We start from the raw sequence: 20,483 nt of genomic DNA, 5'->3' as shown, positions 1-20,483 counted from the left end.
CTAGGTATAAAGGCAAAACAGCAAAACAGCATAACAGCTTGTAGCAAGCACACAAAACAAAGTTTATGCTCAGCAATCAGCATAGGGCTGATTGAGTATATATGAGAACAGGAGCCAATAGGAGGAATCCCCAAATGGTGAGGTCAGAGATATGTTGAGTGCTGATAGGAGGAGGCAGGGTGCAGGGCAGATGTAAAACTACTACGGAGACCATTGTGGTCAGGTGTAGTGCTCTGTGCATGCGCTTGTGACGCGCAGGGATGCGAGGTGGTGGGCACGCCCCCGAAGTGACCGTCCGGCACCAGGGGCAGCCCGCGGTGGCTGCGCGTGCGCATCGGAGGAGGTGTGCATGCATGTTGAGTTTCAGCGTCAGCAGCGGACCGGGACCGGAGCCTCCGTGCATTTCCCCCCACTAGAGCGGGAGCATATGTGCCCTGCTGCAACGTGTGCAGTGGCCGGCAAGAAGAGGGGCCGTGAGCCCCTTATAGTACCCCTCCTTCAGCGTCAGACTCCGGACAATCCATAGAAGGTTTCAGAGGAAATTTCAGATGAAATGCTCGAGCAAGCCTGCTGGCATGTACCTGGTCCCGCGGAATCCATTCCCTCTCTTCTGGACCAAAACCCCTCCAATGCACAAAATACTGGAGACCTCCTCTTGAGAGACGGGAGTCCAAGATGGACTGAACCTCGAACTCCTCTTGTCCGTCTACTAGTCTGGGATGAGATATTATGTGTCGGGTTTGAGGGTTTTGTTTGAATGTTTTGAGCAAAGAGCAGTGAAAAACCGAGGGGATTCTCATGGTTGCAGGCATATGGTTGCGATATATCTGGGTTCCAGCTTAAGAGAGGTGACCTTTAGGCGGATGTTCCTGGTGGATAGCCATACCTTCTGAACCGGAGTATAGTTGGGTGGATCTTGATGGTGGCGATCGGCCTGTCCCTTCTGCATTGCAATGGCATGCCTGAGGTTACCTTGGATCTTTTCCCAGGATCCCGGAAGATCCCGAATCCTATCCTTGGCGGCAGGAGCCCCTTTACTGGAAGCTGAATTGGGAAGAGCAGAGGGGTGAAACCAATAATTGGTGAAGAGCGGAAACCGTTGTGTGGATTCATTCCTGAGCTTGTTATGCGCAAATTCTGCCCATGGGAGTAGATCAAGCCAATCATCTTGAGCGTCGGAGACGAAGCAACGAAGGAACTGCTCTAGTGACTTGTTGGTCCGTTTCATTTGGCCGTTGTTCTGTGGGTGATATCCAGAGGAGAAGTGAAGTGCCACATTGAGTTTCTTGCAAAAGGCCCTCCAGAATTTGGATATAAATTGAGAGCCTCGGTCTAAGACTATGGTTTGAGGGGACCCATGCAATCTGAAGACCTCCTTCACGAATACCTCAGATAATTTGGGTGCGTTGGGTAGACCCCTGAGTGGGATGAAATGTGCTTGCTTAGTGAAGCGGTCGACCACTTCTAAAATGGTGTCCATCCCCTTTGCCTTGGTAACTCAATGATGAAGTCCATCTAGAGGTTTCTCCATCTTTGGTCTAGGATAGGGAGAGGTTAAAGGAGTCCCGGAGGTTTGTTACGTGGAACTTTATTTTGTGCCCAGGTGGAATATGTGGCAACGTAGTCCTGAATGTCCTAGCGCATCCCTGGCCACCAGAAGTTTCGCTGTAAGAGATCAATCGTCCTTCTTGTACCTGGATGGCCTGCTGTCCTGGACGCATGTCCCCATTGCATTACTCTGTGGTGGAACATGGGAGGCCTGAACAACCGTTCTTATGGTACCTTAAGACCCTGAGGGATTTGATCTTGAGCTTTGGTGATCTCTGGTAGGGCGTCAAAAGTAGTCGCTGAAAAAAGAAATAATTGGGAGGGAGCATGGTATCCTGGTGGTCCTCAGATATATCCTCTACTGCAAACTGTCATGAGAGTGCATCCGTTTCACATTCTTAGAACCCGGGAGGTAAGAGATGGTGAAGTTGAAGCAGGTGAAGAAAAGGGACCAGCATGCTTGTCGTGAACCCAAGCGATGGGTTGTCTCAATATATAATAGGTTTTTATGGTTGGTTAGGATGGTGACGGGGTTCTCCGAACCTTCCAGAAGGTGTCGCCACTCCCCCAAGGCCATCTTGATAGCGAGGAGCTCAAGGTTACCCACATCATAATTCCGTTCTGCGGCGGAGAATTTTCTAGAAAAAAATGTGCATGGATGTAGTGTGGAGTGTTGGTTCCTTCTCTGAGATAAGATGGCTCCTGCTCCTATATCAGAGACGTCTACCTCAAGAGCGAATGGGCGTCCAGAGTCTGGGTGCACCAAGATGGGTGCAGTAACAAAAGCTTTTTTCAAAAGTTCAATGTCCCTGGTAGCCTCGGGTGGCCATTGTGCCGGGTTGGCATTTTTCTGAGTGAGGGCCGTAATGGGCGCTACTACTGAATAATTTTTTTTTATAAGCCTGCGGTAGTAGTTGGCAAAACCTAAAAACATCTGGACCGTTTTCAGAGAGAGAGGACAAGTCCAATCCAAGACTGCTTTAACCTTGGCAAGATCCATAGCGAGGCCTGTGTCTGAAATAATGTATCCAAGGAATGAGGTGGACGTCTGATGAAATTGACATTTCTCAAGTTTTGCGAACAGATGATTCTCCCGCAGCCTTTGAAGTACCTGTTTCACGTGTCCAGAGTGTTCCTGGATGTTCTTGGAGAATATGAGGATGTCATCCAGATAAACAATCACATGTTGATCCCGTAAGTCCCTAAAGATGTCATTGACAAAATCTTGAAAGACTGCGGGTGCGTTGCAGAGCCCGAAGGGCATCACCAGCTACTCGTAGTGCCCATCCCGCATGTTGAAGGCTGTCTTCCATTCATTCCCTGACGAATCCTTACCAGGTTGCATGCCCCCCACAGGTCAAGTTTAGAAAAAATGGTGGCTCCTTTTAGTCTATCGAATAGTTACGCGATCAAGGGCAATGGGTACCGGTTCTTGATAGTTAACTTGTTGAGGTCACGATAGTTCATGCATGGACGCAGAGGACGCATCCTTCATTACAAAAAAGAAATCCACCCCAGCTGGTGATGATGATTTCCAAATGAAGCCCCTCTGCAAAATGTTCCTGTATGTACTGCCTCATGGCCTTCGTCTCAGGGGTCGACTGGGGGGTATGAGCATCCTCTGGGGGAAATGGCACCTGGGAGTAAGTCGATTGGACAGTCATAGGCATGATGAGGTGGTAGCACCTCCTCTTGGGTCTTGTCAAAAATGTCCCTGCACTCTGTGTAGATCTCTGGAAGTGGAGGACTAGCGATTTGGATGACTCTAGGCAAGCTTCTTGACATCGAATACCCCAAAGAATAGGTTGTGACAGGGTCCAGTCTATTTGGGGGTTGTGGAGTTGGACTTTCTCACAACCCAGGGGGAGCATATGGGAAGAAACAACAAAGAAAACACACTAAGTGCAGACAATAGAGTAAAATGGTGAAGCTTGAATTCAAACTTGGCTCTTATGTACAGCCTACTCACAGGATGGCAGTAGATTAAAGGCAGTAACAGGATGGGTGGAATCTGGTGAGTCTTTCTGGACACAGACAGGAAGCAACTCGGGCTCAGAGGTCAAGTGCACAGGTACATGGAGAAATAAAGAAAAACCTCCATGGTGCAGATCAATGATACAAAAGGTAATTTTATGGAATGCTAAAAAATGTGCACTTACAATGTTAAAATACAATATAAACGTTAATCACTTAAAAAGTTAATAGGAGTGTTAGAGATGATTGCCGCAGCTCACCGCACCGCCGACGTCTCCTGACAAAGCCTGCCATTCCATTGGCGAAACGCGTAGAGTGGACCCCCCTAGGAAGTGAGAGGATTGGTGCTGCAAGCTGTCAATTTCGAGCCGCACCGGAAGTGACGCGACGGAGCTGACGTGCCCACCGGAAGTGACGTATCGCACCGGAGGAACTGCTGGAGGTGATCCCCACACATCACGGTGGAGAGGGTACCACGGAAAGCCTGCGGTACAGGAACTTCGGGACGTCGGCGGTGCGGTGAGCTGCAGCAATCATCTCTAACACTCCTATTCACTTTCACTTAAGAGCCAAGTTTGAATTCAAGCTTCACCATTTTACTCTATTGTCTGCACTTAGTGTGTTTTCTTTGTTGTTTTTTCCCACATGCTCCCCCTGGGTTGTGAGAAAGTGTATCGATCATCTGGGACCAGCCAAGACAGTCCCTTCCAGAGGGTTTGAGCAGGGGGTTACAACCTTTAATATATATTTTTCACAGTTGCACTATTTATAGTCACTTTAAAGTTTAAGTGTAACACTATTACATGTGTATTATTTACTCACTTAATTATCAGTGAACACTAGTATTTTATTAGCGCCTGATTTTTCCCCATCACTTTGTCACATTACGGTTGTGGAGTTGGAGCCAAGGTAGTCCCAGTATTACGTCCACCGAGGGTGTGTGGATGGCATACAGCTGTATCCATTCGGAGTGGCCGCCAGTCAACTCAAGGCGAAGACGCACGGTCTGCAGAGGTATATAAATGCAGGCTGTAGTGGCCTAGGTCAATGGCTTCAAGCCCCACATGATTCTCTTTAGATATAAGCGGGATCCTGTTTCTCTATGCGAACCCCTGGTCAATAAAATGTCCCCCAGAGCCGCAGTCCAGGAAGGGTTGGGTTGTAGTGTTGCCAAAGTTTCCAGAGAGAGTAACGGGGAGAAGTAATTTGGAGGGAAGTTTGGTAGTTGACGGTTTTACGGTACCCAGCGTGATCCTCCCGGCACTCACTGGGTTTTGGCATTTCCTGATTTTAATGGGCAAGCAATCACCAGATGTCCACTGTTCCCGCAAAACAGGCATAGACCCGCGCAACGTCTGCATTGTTTTTCCACCGAGGAGACACGAGTACCTCCCAATTGCATGGATTACGCAGCTGGTGCAGATGCGGGATCTCCGGGAGCTGTGTACGAGAATGAAGATGGACGTCTCCCCTTTTCATTCTCCTTTCTTGGAGATGCTGGTCCATGCGTATACACAACGCAATGAGTTCCTCCAATCCGGTAGGGTGTTCCTGGGCAGCCAATTCATCATTGAGAGAGTCGGTCAATCCTTGCCAGAATGCCGCGGCCAGCGTCTCATCGTTTCAGGTCATCTCCGCCGCTATGGTACGGAACTCAAGCGCGTAACGTGCCACAGAACAATTTCCCTGCGTGATATTGAGGAAAGAAGCTGCGGTTACTGTCCTTCCAGGCGTGTCAAACACTCTACGAAATTCCTGGCAGAATCGGTCCAGATCGGAGGTCAGATCTGGTCGTTGTTCCCATATCGGTGTAGCCAAGGCCAGGGCATCTTCGGTCAGCAAAGAGACGATGTAAGCAACCTTAGCTCGTGGAGAGGGGAAAAGTGATGGTAGTAGCTCAAATTGTCTGGCACACTGATTCAGGAATCCACGACAAGCAGATGGATCCCCTATGTAGCGATTTGGGGTAGAGAACCGTTGTTCGGATGTCATGGTCGGAGGGACAGGCGGTGGAGCGGGTGGTGTAGGAGTGATGGTATCGGGAAGGATAGTCTTTAATTGGTCTGAGAAGGTGCCTAGGGAGTGTTGGAGCAGTTCCATTTGCTGATTGTTTTGGGAGAGGCATGCCTCTACTTGTTTGAACAAGCCGTCATGTTCTTGTAACCGTCGATCCAACTCAGCGGGGTCCAAGTTTGTTGGGCTGAGCATAATGTCACGGATGCTCACCACAAACCAGACTAGACAACGAGGCTGAGGTGGGGATATATGAAACCGCCACCCTACGACCACGAGGGCAGGTCCGGTAAGCAGAGTCAGTTTTGGTTAGCCAGGTCAGGGTAGGAGAGTGTGGGATCGTAGAGGTACTTGCCGTAGTCAGGATTGGACAGATCAAGAATAGTCAGAGTCTGAAGCCGAGGCCGAGGAGATATCCGGTAGACGTGCAAAGGTCCTGGGGTGCCAGAGGTCAGAGTCTGGGTCAAGGCTGAGGTCTAGGTACAAAGGCAAAACAGCAAGCAGCTTGTAGCAAGCACACGGAACAAAGTCTATGCTCAGCAATCAGCATAGGGCTGATTGAGTGTATATATAAGAACAGGAGCCATTAGGAGGAATCCCCAAATGATGAGGTCAGAGATATGTGGAGGGCTGATAAGAGTTGGCAGGGTGCAGGGCAGGTGTGGAACTACTCCGGAGTCCATTGTGGCCAGGTGCAGTGCTCTGTGCTCGTGCCTGTGAAGCACAGGGATGCAGGGTGGTGGAAGTGCCCCCGAAGCGACTGGCCGGCACATTGGGCAGCCCGCGGTGGCTGCGCGTGCACATCGGAGGAGGTGCGTGTGCATGCAGAAGTCAGCATCAGCGGACCGGGACCGTAGCCTCCGTGCGTTTCCCACCACCGGCACGGGAGCGTGGACGCCCCTGCTGCAACGTAGTTGAACTTGCCGTAGTCAGGATTGGACAGATCAAAAATAGTCAGAATCCAAAGCCGAGGTCGAAGAGAGAGGAGAGATCCGGTAGATGTAAAAAAGACAAAACACACACAAGCGCACAACAGATTAGTAAAATGTATATCACAATATTTAATAAAGGTCACTATGACCACAAAATACAAAGAATAACTTGATAAAATGCACAAAACAAAATAAAAACACATATGAAACATATACGGTGTTTGGTAAATCACACCCTGTGAATAACAAACCAAAGCATAACTCCAGTGAAATACATATAACTAGTATCTATATAGATAAAATAGCATCCACGCAGTGTGCTCAATAACCTCTAAAAAAAAGCCCAATTGAAAGGAACGAAACTGAACACAAGAAGTGGCAGCAGGGGCTCAGTGTGGATGCAAAACTGTCACGACACGCGAACACACGGCAGTAATTACCTCCCTGAAACCACTTCCTGGAATCCAGTTCCAGCCAAAGGGAGACTGCGCAGTACTGCCTCTCGTGACCCCTACCGGTTTCGCAATCAATGCTTCGTCAGGAGTACACGCCTTGAGGCAGCACATGCGCATGAAGTAACCCTGATCACAAATGAGATCAGCTGAAAAACACACAGTCATTCAGCGCCCCTAATCACCAATGAGATCAGCTGAAATAAGCGCAACACTATAATAAATGCATGTGTATATATAAATACAGTATATAAATGTGATAATATAAACAAAAAATACTACAGTATAGTGAGAATACCCAGTAATATAATAAAAAAACATATTAAATCAACATAAATCACGTGACGTGACATTTTAATGAAACATCATAAAGTACTTATTAATAATAATGTCGTTAAGGCATAATAAATATATGCAAATAAAATAATGAACACCTAATATATAAAAATAAACTGTGGGTGTATATTGCTTAGTAGCACATATAACCTAAAAGAAAAATACATTTCATAATAATGACTATAAGAACCAGCAAATTTGTGAAGTGATATAATGAAAATATATGTTAAATCAACGTAAATCACGTGACGTGATAATATAGTGAAACATCATAAAAAAGGTTATTACTAAGAATGTGTTAAGGCATAATAAATATATTCAAATAAAATACCTAATATATATTAATAAACTGTGGGTGTAAATATTGCTTAATAGCATATACAACCGAAAGAAAATTTTCATAATAATGACCATAAGAACCCACAAATTTGTGAAGTGTCCAAAACATCAAACATAAAACAAACATACCTATAAAAATATATTATACAAACTAATGAAAATTATTTAATACATACTGTATACACGTAATAAATAGCTATAAAAATATATCCATTAAACATATGTGTATTGATGACATGATGAATATAGGCAGACACACAGTATTCTATCTTAGAAATGGTGTTAACTCAATTAAAGCATTAAACCCCTTTGGATGTTTAGATTCAAAGGTATATATCCAGAATTGTTCTTTTTGTAGTAAGAACAGGTCCCTATCTCCCTCTTGTTTTATTGGGGATACATTCTATACCCATACATTTTAAACGTGAGGAATCACAATTGTGTACCTCTTGAAAATGTTTTAGAAGTGGGGTTAGGGGTTGTCCTTTTTCCACAATTTTTGGAAAAATTTTAATATTCCGTAAATGTTCTAAGATACTGTACGTCATTTCAATATTCTTTTTGTTTTGCCTATATATTGCATATTGCATTTGCATTGCAACATACAGTACAGTATATATAACGTGAGTTGTAAGGCAATTAATGAAATTACGGATAGGATAGATTTCTGTGTTATAGATGATATTGCCTGATTCTCAGTCATCATTTGCTTGCAAGCTTTGCACTTCCCGCAATTAAAATTTCCAACTATTCCTAGTTGGGTTTTAATATCTTTAGGAGTTTTATTACTAATTTTCACTTGGCTTGGTGCCAAGATGCACTGTAAGTTCTGGGCCTTTCTAAAAATTATATCAGGTTTAGACCTTAAAAGTGGACCCAACAAAGGTTCTAACTTCAAAATCCCCCAATGTTTGCACATGATCTTTTTTATGGACCCATGCACTCTATTAAATTGGGTAATACAAGATGGCACTTTTCCTTTCCCATTTTTATCTTGATTTTTCTTTAGTTTTTGTTTATATTGTAACAGTTTTGGACGTGTCACTTTTTTGACTCTCTCAATAGATGAATTAATGAGAGATTCCTTATAGTTTTTCTGAAGGAATCTTTCCTTTAAGAAATCTGTTTGTATATTAAAATTATTATCTGTAGTACTATTTCATTTTAATCGCAGAAATTGGTTGTAGGAGATATTGTCTATCCATTGTGGGTTATGGAAGCTAGTGGGATGTAAATATGAATGAACATTAGTATCCTTGAAGTGTGTTTTAGTTTGAATGGCACCTCCTTCTATGGAAATCTCAAGATCCAAAAATTGAATCACTACAGTACTGTTCATACCACTGAATTTAAATTATATTCATTATTATTCAGAGATGCCACGAAGTAAAGCTAAGAGCATTCACTGCCCTCCCAAATGATCAAAATATTGTCTATGTATCTCCTCCACAGGAGGTACACCGACTATAGATATAGGCTTCCACTGCCCCATGTATGTGCTGAAGTCCAAGGGTGCCAGAGGTCAGAAGTCCGGGTCAAGGCTGAGTTCTAGGTACAAAGGCAAAACAGCAAAACTGCAAGCAGCTTGTAGCAAGCACACGGAACAAAGTCTATGCTCAGCATTCAGCATAGGGCTGATCGAGTATATATGAGAAAGGAGCCAATAGGAGGAATCCCAAAATGATGAGGTCTTAGATATGTGGAGCGCTGATAGGAGGAGGCAGGGTGCAGGGCAGGTGTGCAACTACTCCAGAGACCATTGTGGCCAGGTGTAGTGCTACGTGCGCGCGCCTGTGACGTGCGACACATGTGCGGATGCGGGGTGGTGGGCACGCCCCCAAAGCTTCCGGCTGGCACCAGAGGCGGCCCGCGGTGGCTGCATGTGCGCATCAGAGGAGGTGCGCGTGCATGCGGAGGTCCGGTGGCAACAGCGGACTGGGACCGGAGCCTCCGTGCGTTCCCCACTGCCGGCACGGGAGCAGCGGCCGGCAAGAAGAGGGGCCTTGAGCCACGTATCCTGTATTAATTAACTTTATTTTATCAATGTATCACATGATCTTATTTGTAAAGTAAATATGTCAAATACTGTTGGGCGAGCTTTCTTCTCTTTTATCTAGTCTCCTAAACTCTATCACTGGTCCTCTCCCCAGTGCAATACAAATACAGACATGCCAACTCCTTTAATTTTTTCACTGGCACCTTAATTAAAGTACAGTATCATCACTTGTATTGTAATGGAAACCAGTGAACTACCACTCCTCTCACGTATATTGGACCTTCTCTTATTGTAGAATACAGACAAGGAACTACCAGAATCTTTTGGCCTTTGTGTTTGCAATCAATGAAATTAATACGGATCCTGAGCTCCTTCCCAACACTTCCCTAGGTTTCCATTTCATTGACACTTGTTTAAGTGAAGGGATTTCAGCATTGGGTGCGATTAACATGATCTCTGGAAAGTCAAGCTCAATACCCAACTTTAGGTGTGAGCACTCAAGAAACATGGTGGCTTTTGTTGATGGCCTTTCTCCACAAGTTACACTCGAGCTGGCCAGAATTTTCGGGATGTACAAGATACCACAGGTAAAGTTAAAAAAATATGCAGACCAATACAAACATACTGTATTGCTGAGTATATATGGGCGGTAATCTTCTACTGTTTAACTCATTCCTTTTTTTTCTGCCATTCTGCATTTCCACTTGATGTATACAGTATATGTGATTTATGAAATTGGTCTAAATGATACAATGATACAATTTTTTATAGTTTAATTTATTTAGCTAAAGAATTAAAACAGAATTTGATACAAGGAGTAAATTTATTGATTTAAATACTTTTGGCTAGTCTAATCCTCAATCTAACCCACCTTTATCTCCCTTCTTCATCCAACTACTTCTTCACCCTTTCTACCCCCACAGCCCGAGACCAGTCACCCACTTCACAGACCTCACCTCATACACCTCAATCCACCCTCAGCTCAATTTCCCCTCTGACTGTGGATAAGGTGTCCGCACTCATTACATCATCTCTCCCTACAACATGCCCCCTTGATTCTATTCCCTCACACCTCCTCTACTCCATTTCTAACACACAAAGCCTCACACTAACTAACTTATATAAGCTCTCTCTCTCTCTCTCTTATCACCAGCATCTTCCCATCTTCTTTTTAAAATATTCCCATTATAAAGAAACCCTCTTTTGACCCAGCCTCCCTCTATACCTACTGCCCTCTCTCCCCTTTGCCTCCAAGCTACCTGAGAGATTTGTATACAACCACCTAATTCACTTTATATTCTCCAACCTAATGCTTGACCTTTTGCAATCTGGTTTCTGTCCACTACACTCCACTGAGACAGCACTAACAAATGTGGCCAATGACCTACAGTACTTTCAGCCAAGTCTAAGGGTCACATCGCCTCCTTATTTTGTCTCCGGGATCTCGCTGCTGCTTCGACACTGTTGATCACCCCCTTCTCCAGAACACTCTTCAATCCTTGGCCTCTGTGACAAAGCCTATCCTGTTTCACATTTTACCTTTTCAACTGCTTCTTCAGTGTTTCCTTTTCTTGTGTCTCCTCCTCTTCACTTTCCATCATTGGCTCTCTCCTTGGTCCTCTGCTCTTCTTTCTCTACATCTCCTCTCTTGGCGAGCTAATACAATCTTTTGGCTTTCAGTATCATCTTATCCTGATGATGCCCAAATGTACCTCTCCTCCCCTGACCTATCCCCCTCTCCTATCCTGTGTCACCAACTGACTGGCTGAAATATCCCCCTGGATGTCCCAACATTACCTGAAGGTTAACATGTCCAAAACAGAACTACTGCTCTTTCCTATTTCCACTGCCACCCCTACACCCAAACTGCCCCTCACTGTCAATAAAATCGCAATCTCATCAACACCTCAAGCCGTTGTCTAGGGGTTATCTTTGACTCTGATATCTTCTTTATTCCTCACATTCAGTCCTTCACAAAGTCCTAACATCCTTCAGTCCTGTCCACCTACCCCAATGCAATCCATTCAAAATGTGCTGCCAGATTTATCTACCTCACTCACCACTTGACTTCTGCTTCTCCACTATGCAAATCCCATAGCCTCTAGAATCAAATTTTAAACTCTAGCTTACAAAATTCACAACTACACTTTCCCCTGCTTGCATCACCGTACTCATCCCCAAATATATCTCTATATGTTCCCTACGCTATGCCCATGACATCCACCTTTGCCTTATCACCTTCTCTAACTCCCACCTACAAGGCTTCTCCCATGCTGTCTCCTCTCTCTGGAATTCCCTACCACACACCATCAGGCTCTCCCCCAGCTCTCAGATGAAAATAAAAACTCCATAAAAACTCTCACCTTTTCAAGTAACCAATCTAGCACACCTCTAACGCCTTCCCTATCTCTGCCTGCCAACCCCATTTTTATCAGCTGTGTGGCTAGACCAAACTGCACCCTATCTACCATCCCCCAAAACCAACACCTACAACCCTTAATGTCAGTGGACAATACTCCCTCCTGAGGCATACTACATCTCACAATGAGCAGCCCCTTCATCTTTTGTTTCAACATTGTCCTTATTCCTTCTAGATCAGGGGTGTGCAAACTTGGGGGTGGGTGCAAGATTTTATAGGGGGCGCAGGGTGATGATAGAGGCAATCTAAGAGAATAGTGGGCTATAACCAGCCCCCAAGTCGGTGCTCCAAAAACAAACAGTATGTATTGAGCTGGAAAAAAGCTGTAAACTTTGCAAATGAATCCTTAACGTCATCGCTTTTGTGTATCTGTGATTAAAAGTCCCCAATTCGGTTTCTCACCGGAGGTAAGTAAGGTTGATATATATATATATATACACACTGTAATACTGCTGATTAGAGCCACTGTTAACGAGATAACAATGTGGCCCTAAAACAACTTGCTTAGCATTTTAAGCACAATAATGTTGGTGCGGCTACTCATGATCACCGAGAAGGGATCTGACGGCTCCAGCATGATGTAGTTGCCCGCAGAGCAAGTAGCTTCACTCAGAAGAACCAAATGGTAAGCTTCGGAGTATACTCACTGAAACCTTTTTACAGCGAATTCAGCGAAACGTGCATACAGGCAGGGTTATCAGCATAGAACAAGATCCAAAACAGAAACCGGAGCACAGCCAAAAAGATGTGACATTGGACAGATTGACCATTCAGAAATGTATCTTGTTAAAAAACATGTAGATAAAGTCCTGACAGATCCTCTAACATGTTTCACGCATAGGGCGCTTTGTCAAAGCAAACGGTCAATCTGTCCAATGCTACATCTTTTCATCTGTGCTCCGGATTCTGTTTTGGATCTTGTTCTATGATGATAGAGGCAGGCTGGGGGAGATGATGGCCGCAGAAATAGTTTATGAAGCGACAGCAGTTTACCAGAGTGAAGCAGTTGGCAGAGGAGTTAGGAGTTGCACAGAGACAGAGCAGGATGGCGGGGGAGGAGCGCTCCCTGTGGTCTGATCCGTAAGTCTTCCTTACTTCCGGTGCTTATGCTGCTGCAGCACGATCTTCCCCGGCCATTCTGCCTCTGTGCAACTCTTAACTCCTCTGCAGGCTGCTCCTCTGCTTAACTCTGGAGGCCCACCACCACTGTTATCATCTCCCGCCTCCCGTGTCTATTACCAGCCTGCTCTACAGGTAGTAATGGAGAAGGGGTAGAAAGCAGGAGGAGGGGAGGAGAAGAAGAGGAGGGAGAGGAAGAGAGCTGGAGGGGGAGCGAGCTGGAAGGGGTGAGAGCTGTGGGGTCGAGATTATGAGGAGAAGGAGGTGGACGGGGAGAGGATATGAGGAGGAAGGAGAGAGGATCAGGGAGAATATGGGTGGGAGGGTGAACAAAATTGCAGTCTGTGTTCTCTTATACTACTATGCTGATTTATTTAAAAACAATCCTATATCATTTGTCATGTTTTTAATGTTTTCAATTTTTTATACCAATTAATAAAAAAAGTAATGTAATATAGATTACATCAGGCAGGGGGTTCTCGACTAATATCACAGATAAAAAGAGGGGCTCTGTGTAAATAGTTTGCTCACCCCTGCTTCTAGATTGTAAACTCTCATGAGCAGGGCCCTTATAACCCCTCTGTATTTTTGTGCATTTTTGTCCTCTCTTGTATATAACTGTTTATGTAATTTGCATATCTCTGTACCCCCACTGTACCACGCTGCGGAATATGCTGGTGCTTTACAAATAAACGATAAGAAGAATATTATAAATTGATGTCAATGCTTGCTGGTAGTAGGAGCGGGATCGGTATGTGTTTCTATATAAGATGTAGACTTGGCCTCTGAATTATCAGTAACAAATCTGTATATTACAGACTGTGAGTACAAACCAGTGGTTTTGCTGGAATAGTATTTCTTAACTGCTACAGAGGGAATATAAATCGGTAAATGGTAAGAAGCTAAAGATAGAAAAAAAGTATAATTAGGGGAGCTTTGTACGTCAAAGTTCTTTTTTGGAACATCATAAGAAGGCTTTTGCCTCTGAGCATATTGAAGTAGCCTATCCCATGGTATTGAGGTAACATTTACAGTTTTCTGAAGCACACAAAAACGAACAATAATATGGATTACGTTAACAGATCTGCTTGCACTTTGCACAACATCTTTCACCTGCAGGTTCTCACTAACGGATTCTGAACACTGACCCCATATTTTCCAGATCAGCTACGCCACGTTGGATCCGATCCTGAGCGATAAAGTTCAGTTTCCTTCTTTCTACCGCACGGTCCCCAGTGAATCAGCCCAATTCCTGGGCATTGTCAAATTATTAAAGCATTTTGGCTGGACCTGGGTTGGAATACTGGCTTCAGATGATGAGTCTGGTGTAAAGGCCAGTCAGATTCTACAGAAACGGATCACACAGAATGGGGGCTGTGTTGAATTCAATGAGTTTGTACCTCTTCGTGTGAAATTAGAGGAAGGAAAGAGGATAAAGATCATCAATATTATGAAAAAGTCTACATCCCAAGTGATTATAGTTTATGGTAATTCAGATTACATGTCTACAATAAACATAATCATGTATGCCATTTCTGACGCTGTCCCAGAAAAGGTTTGGATCATCACTTCTCAATGGGATGTGTCCTCTGGATTGTATTTTAACTTTCTACCCCTTGCACCTTTTAATGGGAGCCTGGCTTTTACTCCCCATTATAACGGTATCCCTGGATTTGAGCAATTCCTTGTAACCTTCAACCCTGACCTTTTGCCAGGACACATGTTGACTTTAGGCGCATGGTTTGAATTGCATTCTTGTAATTGGATAACTAAACCCATGTATGACACCGACAGATGCACTCGCAATGAGAAGATTGAGAACTCCTCCTATCCGAATTTTTATACAGATATCTCAGTCTATAGCTGCAGTATATATAATGCTGTGTATGCTTTAGCACACGCCTTACACAATATGTACTCTTACAACAACGAACAAGGAAAAAGCCTGCTTCTAAGTGATGTACAGCCCTGGGAGGTAAGCTAGCTTTTATATTATTATATTATTATTATTATTATTAAAGAAATAATGCCTCAAAGACTGCTTGATCTCATTAAATTCAAATCCTGTTTAACATTGGGACAAATCTCTTTGGACCACACTTTCAAATGATTTATACAAGCAGAAACATAGAACAGCTTTCTTAAAAATATATACATAATATAATTAAAAGTAAAGCAAAACTGAAAAACCGCGGCAGTTTTTAAAACAATAAAATCAGAGAAATGGTTAGTTCTTCTAATACAATCACACTTTAACCACTGTCTAACGGCAACCAGGAAAGGTAACCAGTCTATTAATTTTCCAGATATATACTGTAGCAGGAACTTATTTCATTGGAAAGCTGGTACAGTTAAATTGATCCCAAATGTCAGTTTAGAGCTGCATTAAAGTATCAATGAAATTCACTTATATTCTGACTGCTTTAGCACTAGTGGCTGATAGTAGGAATATGTTTTAAAAAAGAGAATAGGAATGACTTAAACCACATTTGTTAACAATATTTATTAAGTACTGTGTCTTGGCCTGTTATTTTCCCTCAGTAAAAAATATTCCCAATTAATTAGATGACATGAACCCATCTGCCTATCAATCTATAAGTGGGTTTACACTTTTTTCTTTTCATTTCAGGAACTCAAACCACATTCTATATGCTAAACAAGAGCTGACATTTTGCACAGTTGTCCAGTAGTCTAATTGTTAATAGAATGAGTGTTAAAAAAAAGGAGAAATCCCATTGTTCCCCCGGATACTTTTTCCTCTACTTTATATTTTCATTATATCTTTTCCATCCCATAAAATGATTGCAGCATTCATAATAGAAAATGTCTTGGCCTTGAATTCACAAAAATTGTGGGTTAATTTCCAGACCGCTTATAATCAGTGTAAATTTCAGCAAATACGGGATTTTTGGAGCAGAGCTGCAACATATTTACTGTAAGAACATGTGCTGCAGAAAGTTAGATTTGCACCACTTCAGACATGGAGGATTTTTGTGGGCAAATAAAATGGATAAAAGAATGTTACAGAGACGCAGACTGCGATACATCTCATTATAATATGTGCACCATGTAGCTCAGAAAAGGTGGGGGGTTCAGTGACCTGTACTCAAAGGAAAATTCACTTAAATGCACACTACCTATATTTAAAATTTAACCTTTAATATAGTTGGATTCTATATTAAAGGTTAAATTTTAAATATAGGTAGTGTGCATTTAAGTGAATTTTCTTTGGAGTACAGGTCACTGTACCCCCCACCTTTTCTGATTCACTTTAGTTCACAGTTGCACCTACTTTTCATTATCAATTGAATTTATTATTATTACATATTCTACACAATTAGTATGGTTTAGTCGATCACTCCCTTTTCCCTCCCTTTTTTGTTCACCATGTAGCTCTCTCCGACTCCTCCTACTGACATACCCTAAAGTGCATGCTAGGGCAGACGGGACAACATTGGAGCAAAATGCTTTGATACATAGGTGCAGGGTGAAAATCCTTCATCCTTGCACCAAAATTACCTACATACATTGATCTATTTATCTTTTTACAGTATGACTTCAGGATGTAACTAAATACACCTTTGCTGGATAAATATTCATGTCTCCTCACTGTACAGTTAATTATCAGTTAATTTTAATTTACACTACATTTTGTATACAGTACTGAGGTTACACTGTACCTATTTATATAATGCTTCATCACATTTTTTATTTATTTCTTAAGCTCAATAAGTACCTGAGAAAGGTCCGTTTTACAAACAGAGCAGGAGATGAAGTGTTTTTTGATGAAAATGGAGACTTGACTTCTGGCTTTGATATTATCAACTGGATTGTTTTCCCAAATGAGACTTTGGTTGGTACAAGAGTTGGGGGAATAAACACGCAGACTTCTGCAGAAGAGCAATTCATACTTCATGAGAAGACAATCCAGTGGGGTAGCGGATTTACCACGGTAATTTTATAACTACAGTATGTTTCTTTGACTTTGTCAATTATTCTGATTATAGCCGTTATTGTATACAACAAAAAGCAGGGGTGCCCAATGCTACATCCAATTGACAAAACATATATGGTAATAAGTATAAAGTTCAATAATAATAATAATTACATGGTTATTTAGTTAAACCCTTTGTCCAAAGCGTCGTAAGCCTGCATACCACGCCAACGTATAACCAAAAATGCAGGTCCTGCACTTCACTGTAAACCCTTACCTTTACCACTGTATGAGGGGAAAGAACCATAGTAGGTCCTGTTGTTTGTCAATTGGGTGCAGCATTGGGCACCCTGTCCTTTGTTGTATACATTTGCCACGCTAAGAAGAACTCTTTTTGACATATACAGTATATTTATATACATTATATATATATATATATATATATATATATATATGTATATATATATATATATATATATATATATATATATATATATATATATATATGAACAACAAGAAAAGAAAGCGCCCAATCCTAGTGCAGCATGAAAAAATACAATTTAATAAAAAATGGTAGATCCAACAAATTTAAACTCACAAACGGATAAAAGGAAAAAGCATGTAATGAGTATACTCATTCGCCAACTGCACAACGATGTTGCTCCACTTGCACGCCACTCTCTCCTTCTGTGAAGTCCCAGCTTCTTTAAACAGTCGTCCAGTAGAGGTACAGAACTGCACAGCCCTTCACAGCATGACCCGGAAGTCCACTACCCTCACAGCAGTATCCGGATGGGAGGTATGGTAAGTGTGACCCCGCAAAGGCGGATGTAAGACCCAGCAGTAAGCAAAATGTCCCAAGAGCGTCCGTGGTGCATTAGCAGTTAACGGTGAGTGAATGAATGAATTCTCAATAGCTTAAAAAAACCTCTTCCCTACGCGTTTCATCACTCTCACGGTGATTTCATCGGGGATATGTGACGGAAGTACGTCATGCTATTTATACAGGTGTATGTTAATCAAACCAACCACTGGTTGATTACTAGAAATTAAAAACACGTGAATGTACTCAATTGGTATTACAATGATATAAGAGAAGACAACCAATGTCCTGTACACTTTGCAATATTAAAACACTTCATAGGTTATAATTAAATATAAAATGAATGCACAATTGAAGTGATAGAGAAAATGTAAACAGTTTGTTTGCTCTTGGATGACATATAGTGATAGTATTCATTCATGTCTGCATCGGTTTTTATACCTGATTTAATAAATGATATAATAAAATTATGGATGAATATTTAAATCATATTATCCCTAATTGGCAGGTAACCCCATGATATATGTTGAAAAGACCCATTGGTGTTCTGATTGTTGATAATCCGTTACAGACAGGAATGATAGCTACCTACATGATAACGACCATATTGAAAAAATGAATAGCAATGGTGAACAATAAGTGATATACTTAATATGATTAAAAATGAAATCCTAAATGCCTGTGTCCCATGCCTACCCCAAATTGATAGACATGTGAACTCAGACATGGGCCATTAGGATTTGTATAATACAAATATATTGTTGAAAGGAAGAAAAGACCACACTATGAAAAGTGAATTGGGATGTTCAGATGATTAAATGTATATAATTTTATGATTTCAAATGATAGGAGAACGATTGACCCCATCTTCTGTATCTGATTGAGGTGTTTTTATTAAATATCCCTCTTTTTTGCAGGAAAACCAGGAGAACTGGCTGACTCCGACTTTGTATCCCACAGTCACCTGCATGACAAAATTAAAAGCAAATGCATCACGGCTTATGTGTCCATGCTGGCAAAGAGTTTCTATTATTATGTGAACTTAATCAATTAATGTGAACCATAAATGTGTACAAATGATTAATTATATCCAAAGGAAATATAATAAATTGAAAAGAAAACCTTAGTGTGAAAAATTGGTATGAAAATTTAGTAACATTTTTTTATTAATATAAAAATCAATAATAATTAATCAATAATAACTCTATTCTAGTTTTTATATATTTTTAAATAATATATGTGTATGTGTGTTTATTTATTAATAATATATTCTTAGTTTTTTCTTAATGAAACTTACTTATTGTGTCAAATGAATATGTTTTTTCATTATTATTTCTTAAATTACTTATATTCATTGAGATTATTTTAAAACATTATTATGTGTCGTGAGTGATTCTAATTAAATATATCTATTCAGAAATGAACAGACCTGGAAGGACACTACCCGAGACAGATAAAGAGGGAACATGACAAGCATGTTCAACCCAGACCTCTATACCAATGCCCTATGAGAAGCTCCTCTCAGATGACCGTACTGACATCTATGCAGTCATTTAAACCGGATGGACTGAGAGTGTTTAGAACATAAATCCAGTATGTTTCACGTAGGTTAAGGCTTTTATGTCTGTCACCACTCAGTAGGGTTGATTTTATATTTTCTATACCCATTATTCTAAGTGTTACTGGATCTTGATTATGTTTTAGTTGATAGTGACGTGACAGACTGTGTGTTTGTAGCCCATGTATAATGTTCCTACGATGTTCTAAAAACCTAGTGCTTAGGGCTCTCGCCATCCGGCCAATGTATTGTAGCCCACATGGGCACATGATGGCATAAACCACAAAACTGGTTAGACAATTGATGTTACCCTGGACGGAATGAGTGGATCCATTTGAAGCAGATACAATAGAATTAGATGTGTTAAGATGTTTGCAAGTAATGCATCTGCTACGTTTACAATGAAAGTTGCCATTTGAATGGTTTTTATTTTCACAGATGCCTTCTACACTTTTTAATCTGCTTGGTGCTAAAATGGATTTAATGTTACTTGCTTTTTTGAAAACTACTGGAGTCCTTGTAGGTAGCTTATTTCTAATTATTGGATCATTTCTCAATATGTTCCAATGGGAATTTAAAATCGATTTTATTTTGGAGAATGAGTTATTATACTGAGTAATAAAAGATGGTACTTCAAATTTATTTATTTATCTTACTCTCCACTGTCTTGTTATTCTCTACTTTTGATTTGCTTTTATCCAGTAGTTCACATCTCTCTAGAGCCCCCACCTGTCTGAATGTATTGGTGATGATATCCTTGTCGTATCCCTTATTGATGAATTTATTGACTAAAACATCCCCCTGGGCCAGATAATCCGAGTCCAGAGAACAATTTCTCCGGACCCTTAAAAACTGACCACGGGGGATATTAAAATGGCTATTTACCATAATGGTTACTGTTGTTATGTATATATCCATTCGCAGCCACTTCTTTGAAAAATGTTTTAGTAATGATGTGGTCGTCACTATCCACACTAAGTTCTAAATCAAGAAAGGTAATAATAGATTTATTTATCTCAGATGTGAACCTCAACCCCATG

General features: G+C 41.8%; 1 protein-coding gene across 1 annotated transcript in view; it reads left to right on the top strand.

The window, feature by feature from the left end:
- LOC142499946 (vomeronasal type-2 receptor 26-like) overlaps positions 1–20,483 on the top strand; it is a 72,290-nt gene that overhangs the window by 17,687 nt on the left and 34,120 nt on the right. Inside the window, exons 2-4 of the mRNA XM_075610003.1 lie at positions 9,886–10,177; positions 14,291–15,103; positions 16,853–17,080. Of these exons, the coding sequence (XP_075466118.1) occupies positions 9,886–10,177; positions 14,291–15,103; positions 16,853–17,080 (1,333 nt within the window). The remainder of the gene's footprint in view (positions 1–9,885; positions 10,178–14,290; positions 15,104–16,852; positions 17,081–20,483) is intronic.

Source organism: Ascaphus truei, chromosome 7 (genome assembly GCF_040206685.1).
Source record: "Ascaphus truei isolate aAscTru1 chromosome 7, aAscTru1.hap1, whole genome shotgun sequence".
In the NCBI taxonomy this organism is placed as follows: domain Eukaryota; kingdom Metazoa; phylum Chordata; class Amphibia; order Anura; family Ascaphidae; genus Ascaphus; species Ascaphus truei.
The sequence above is the reverse complement of the archived record's forward strand: the minus strand, read 5'-3'. Positions and strand labels throughout refer to the sequence as shown.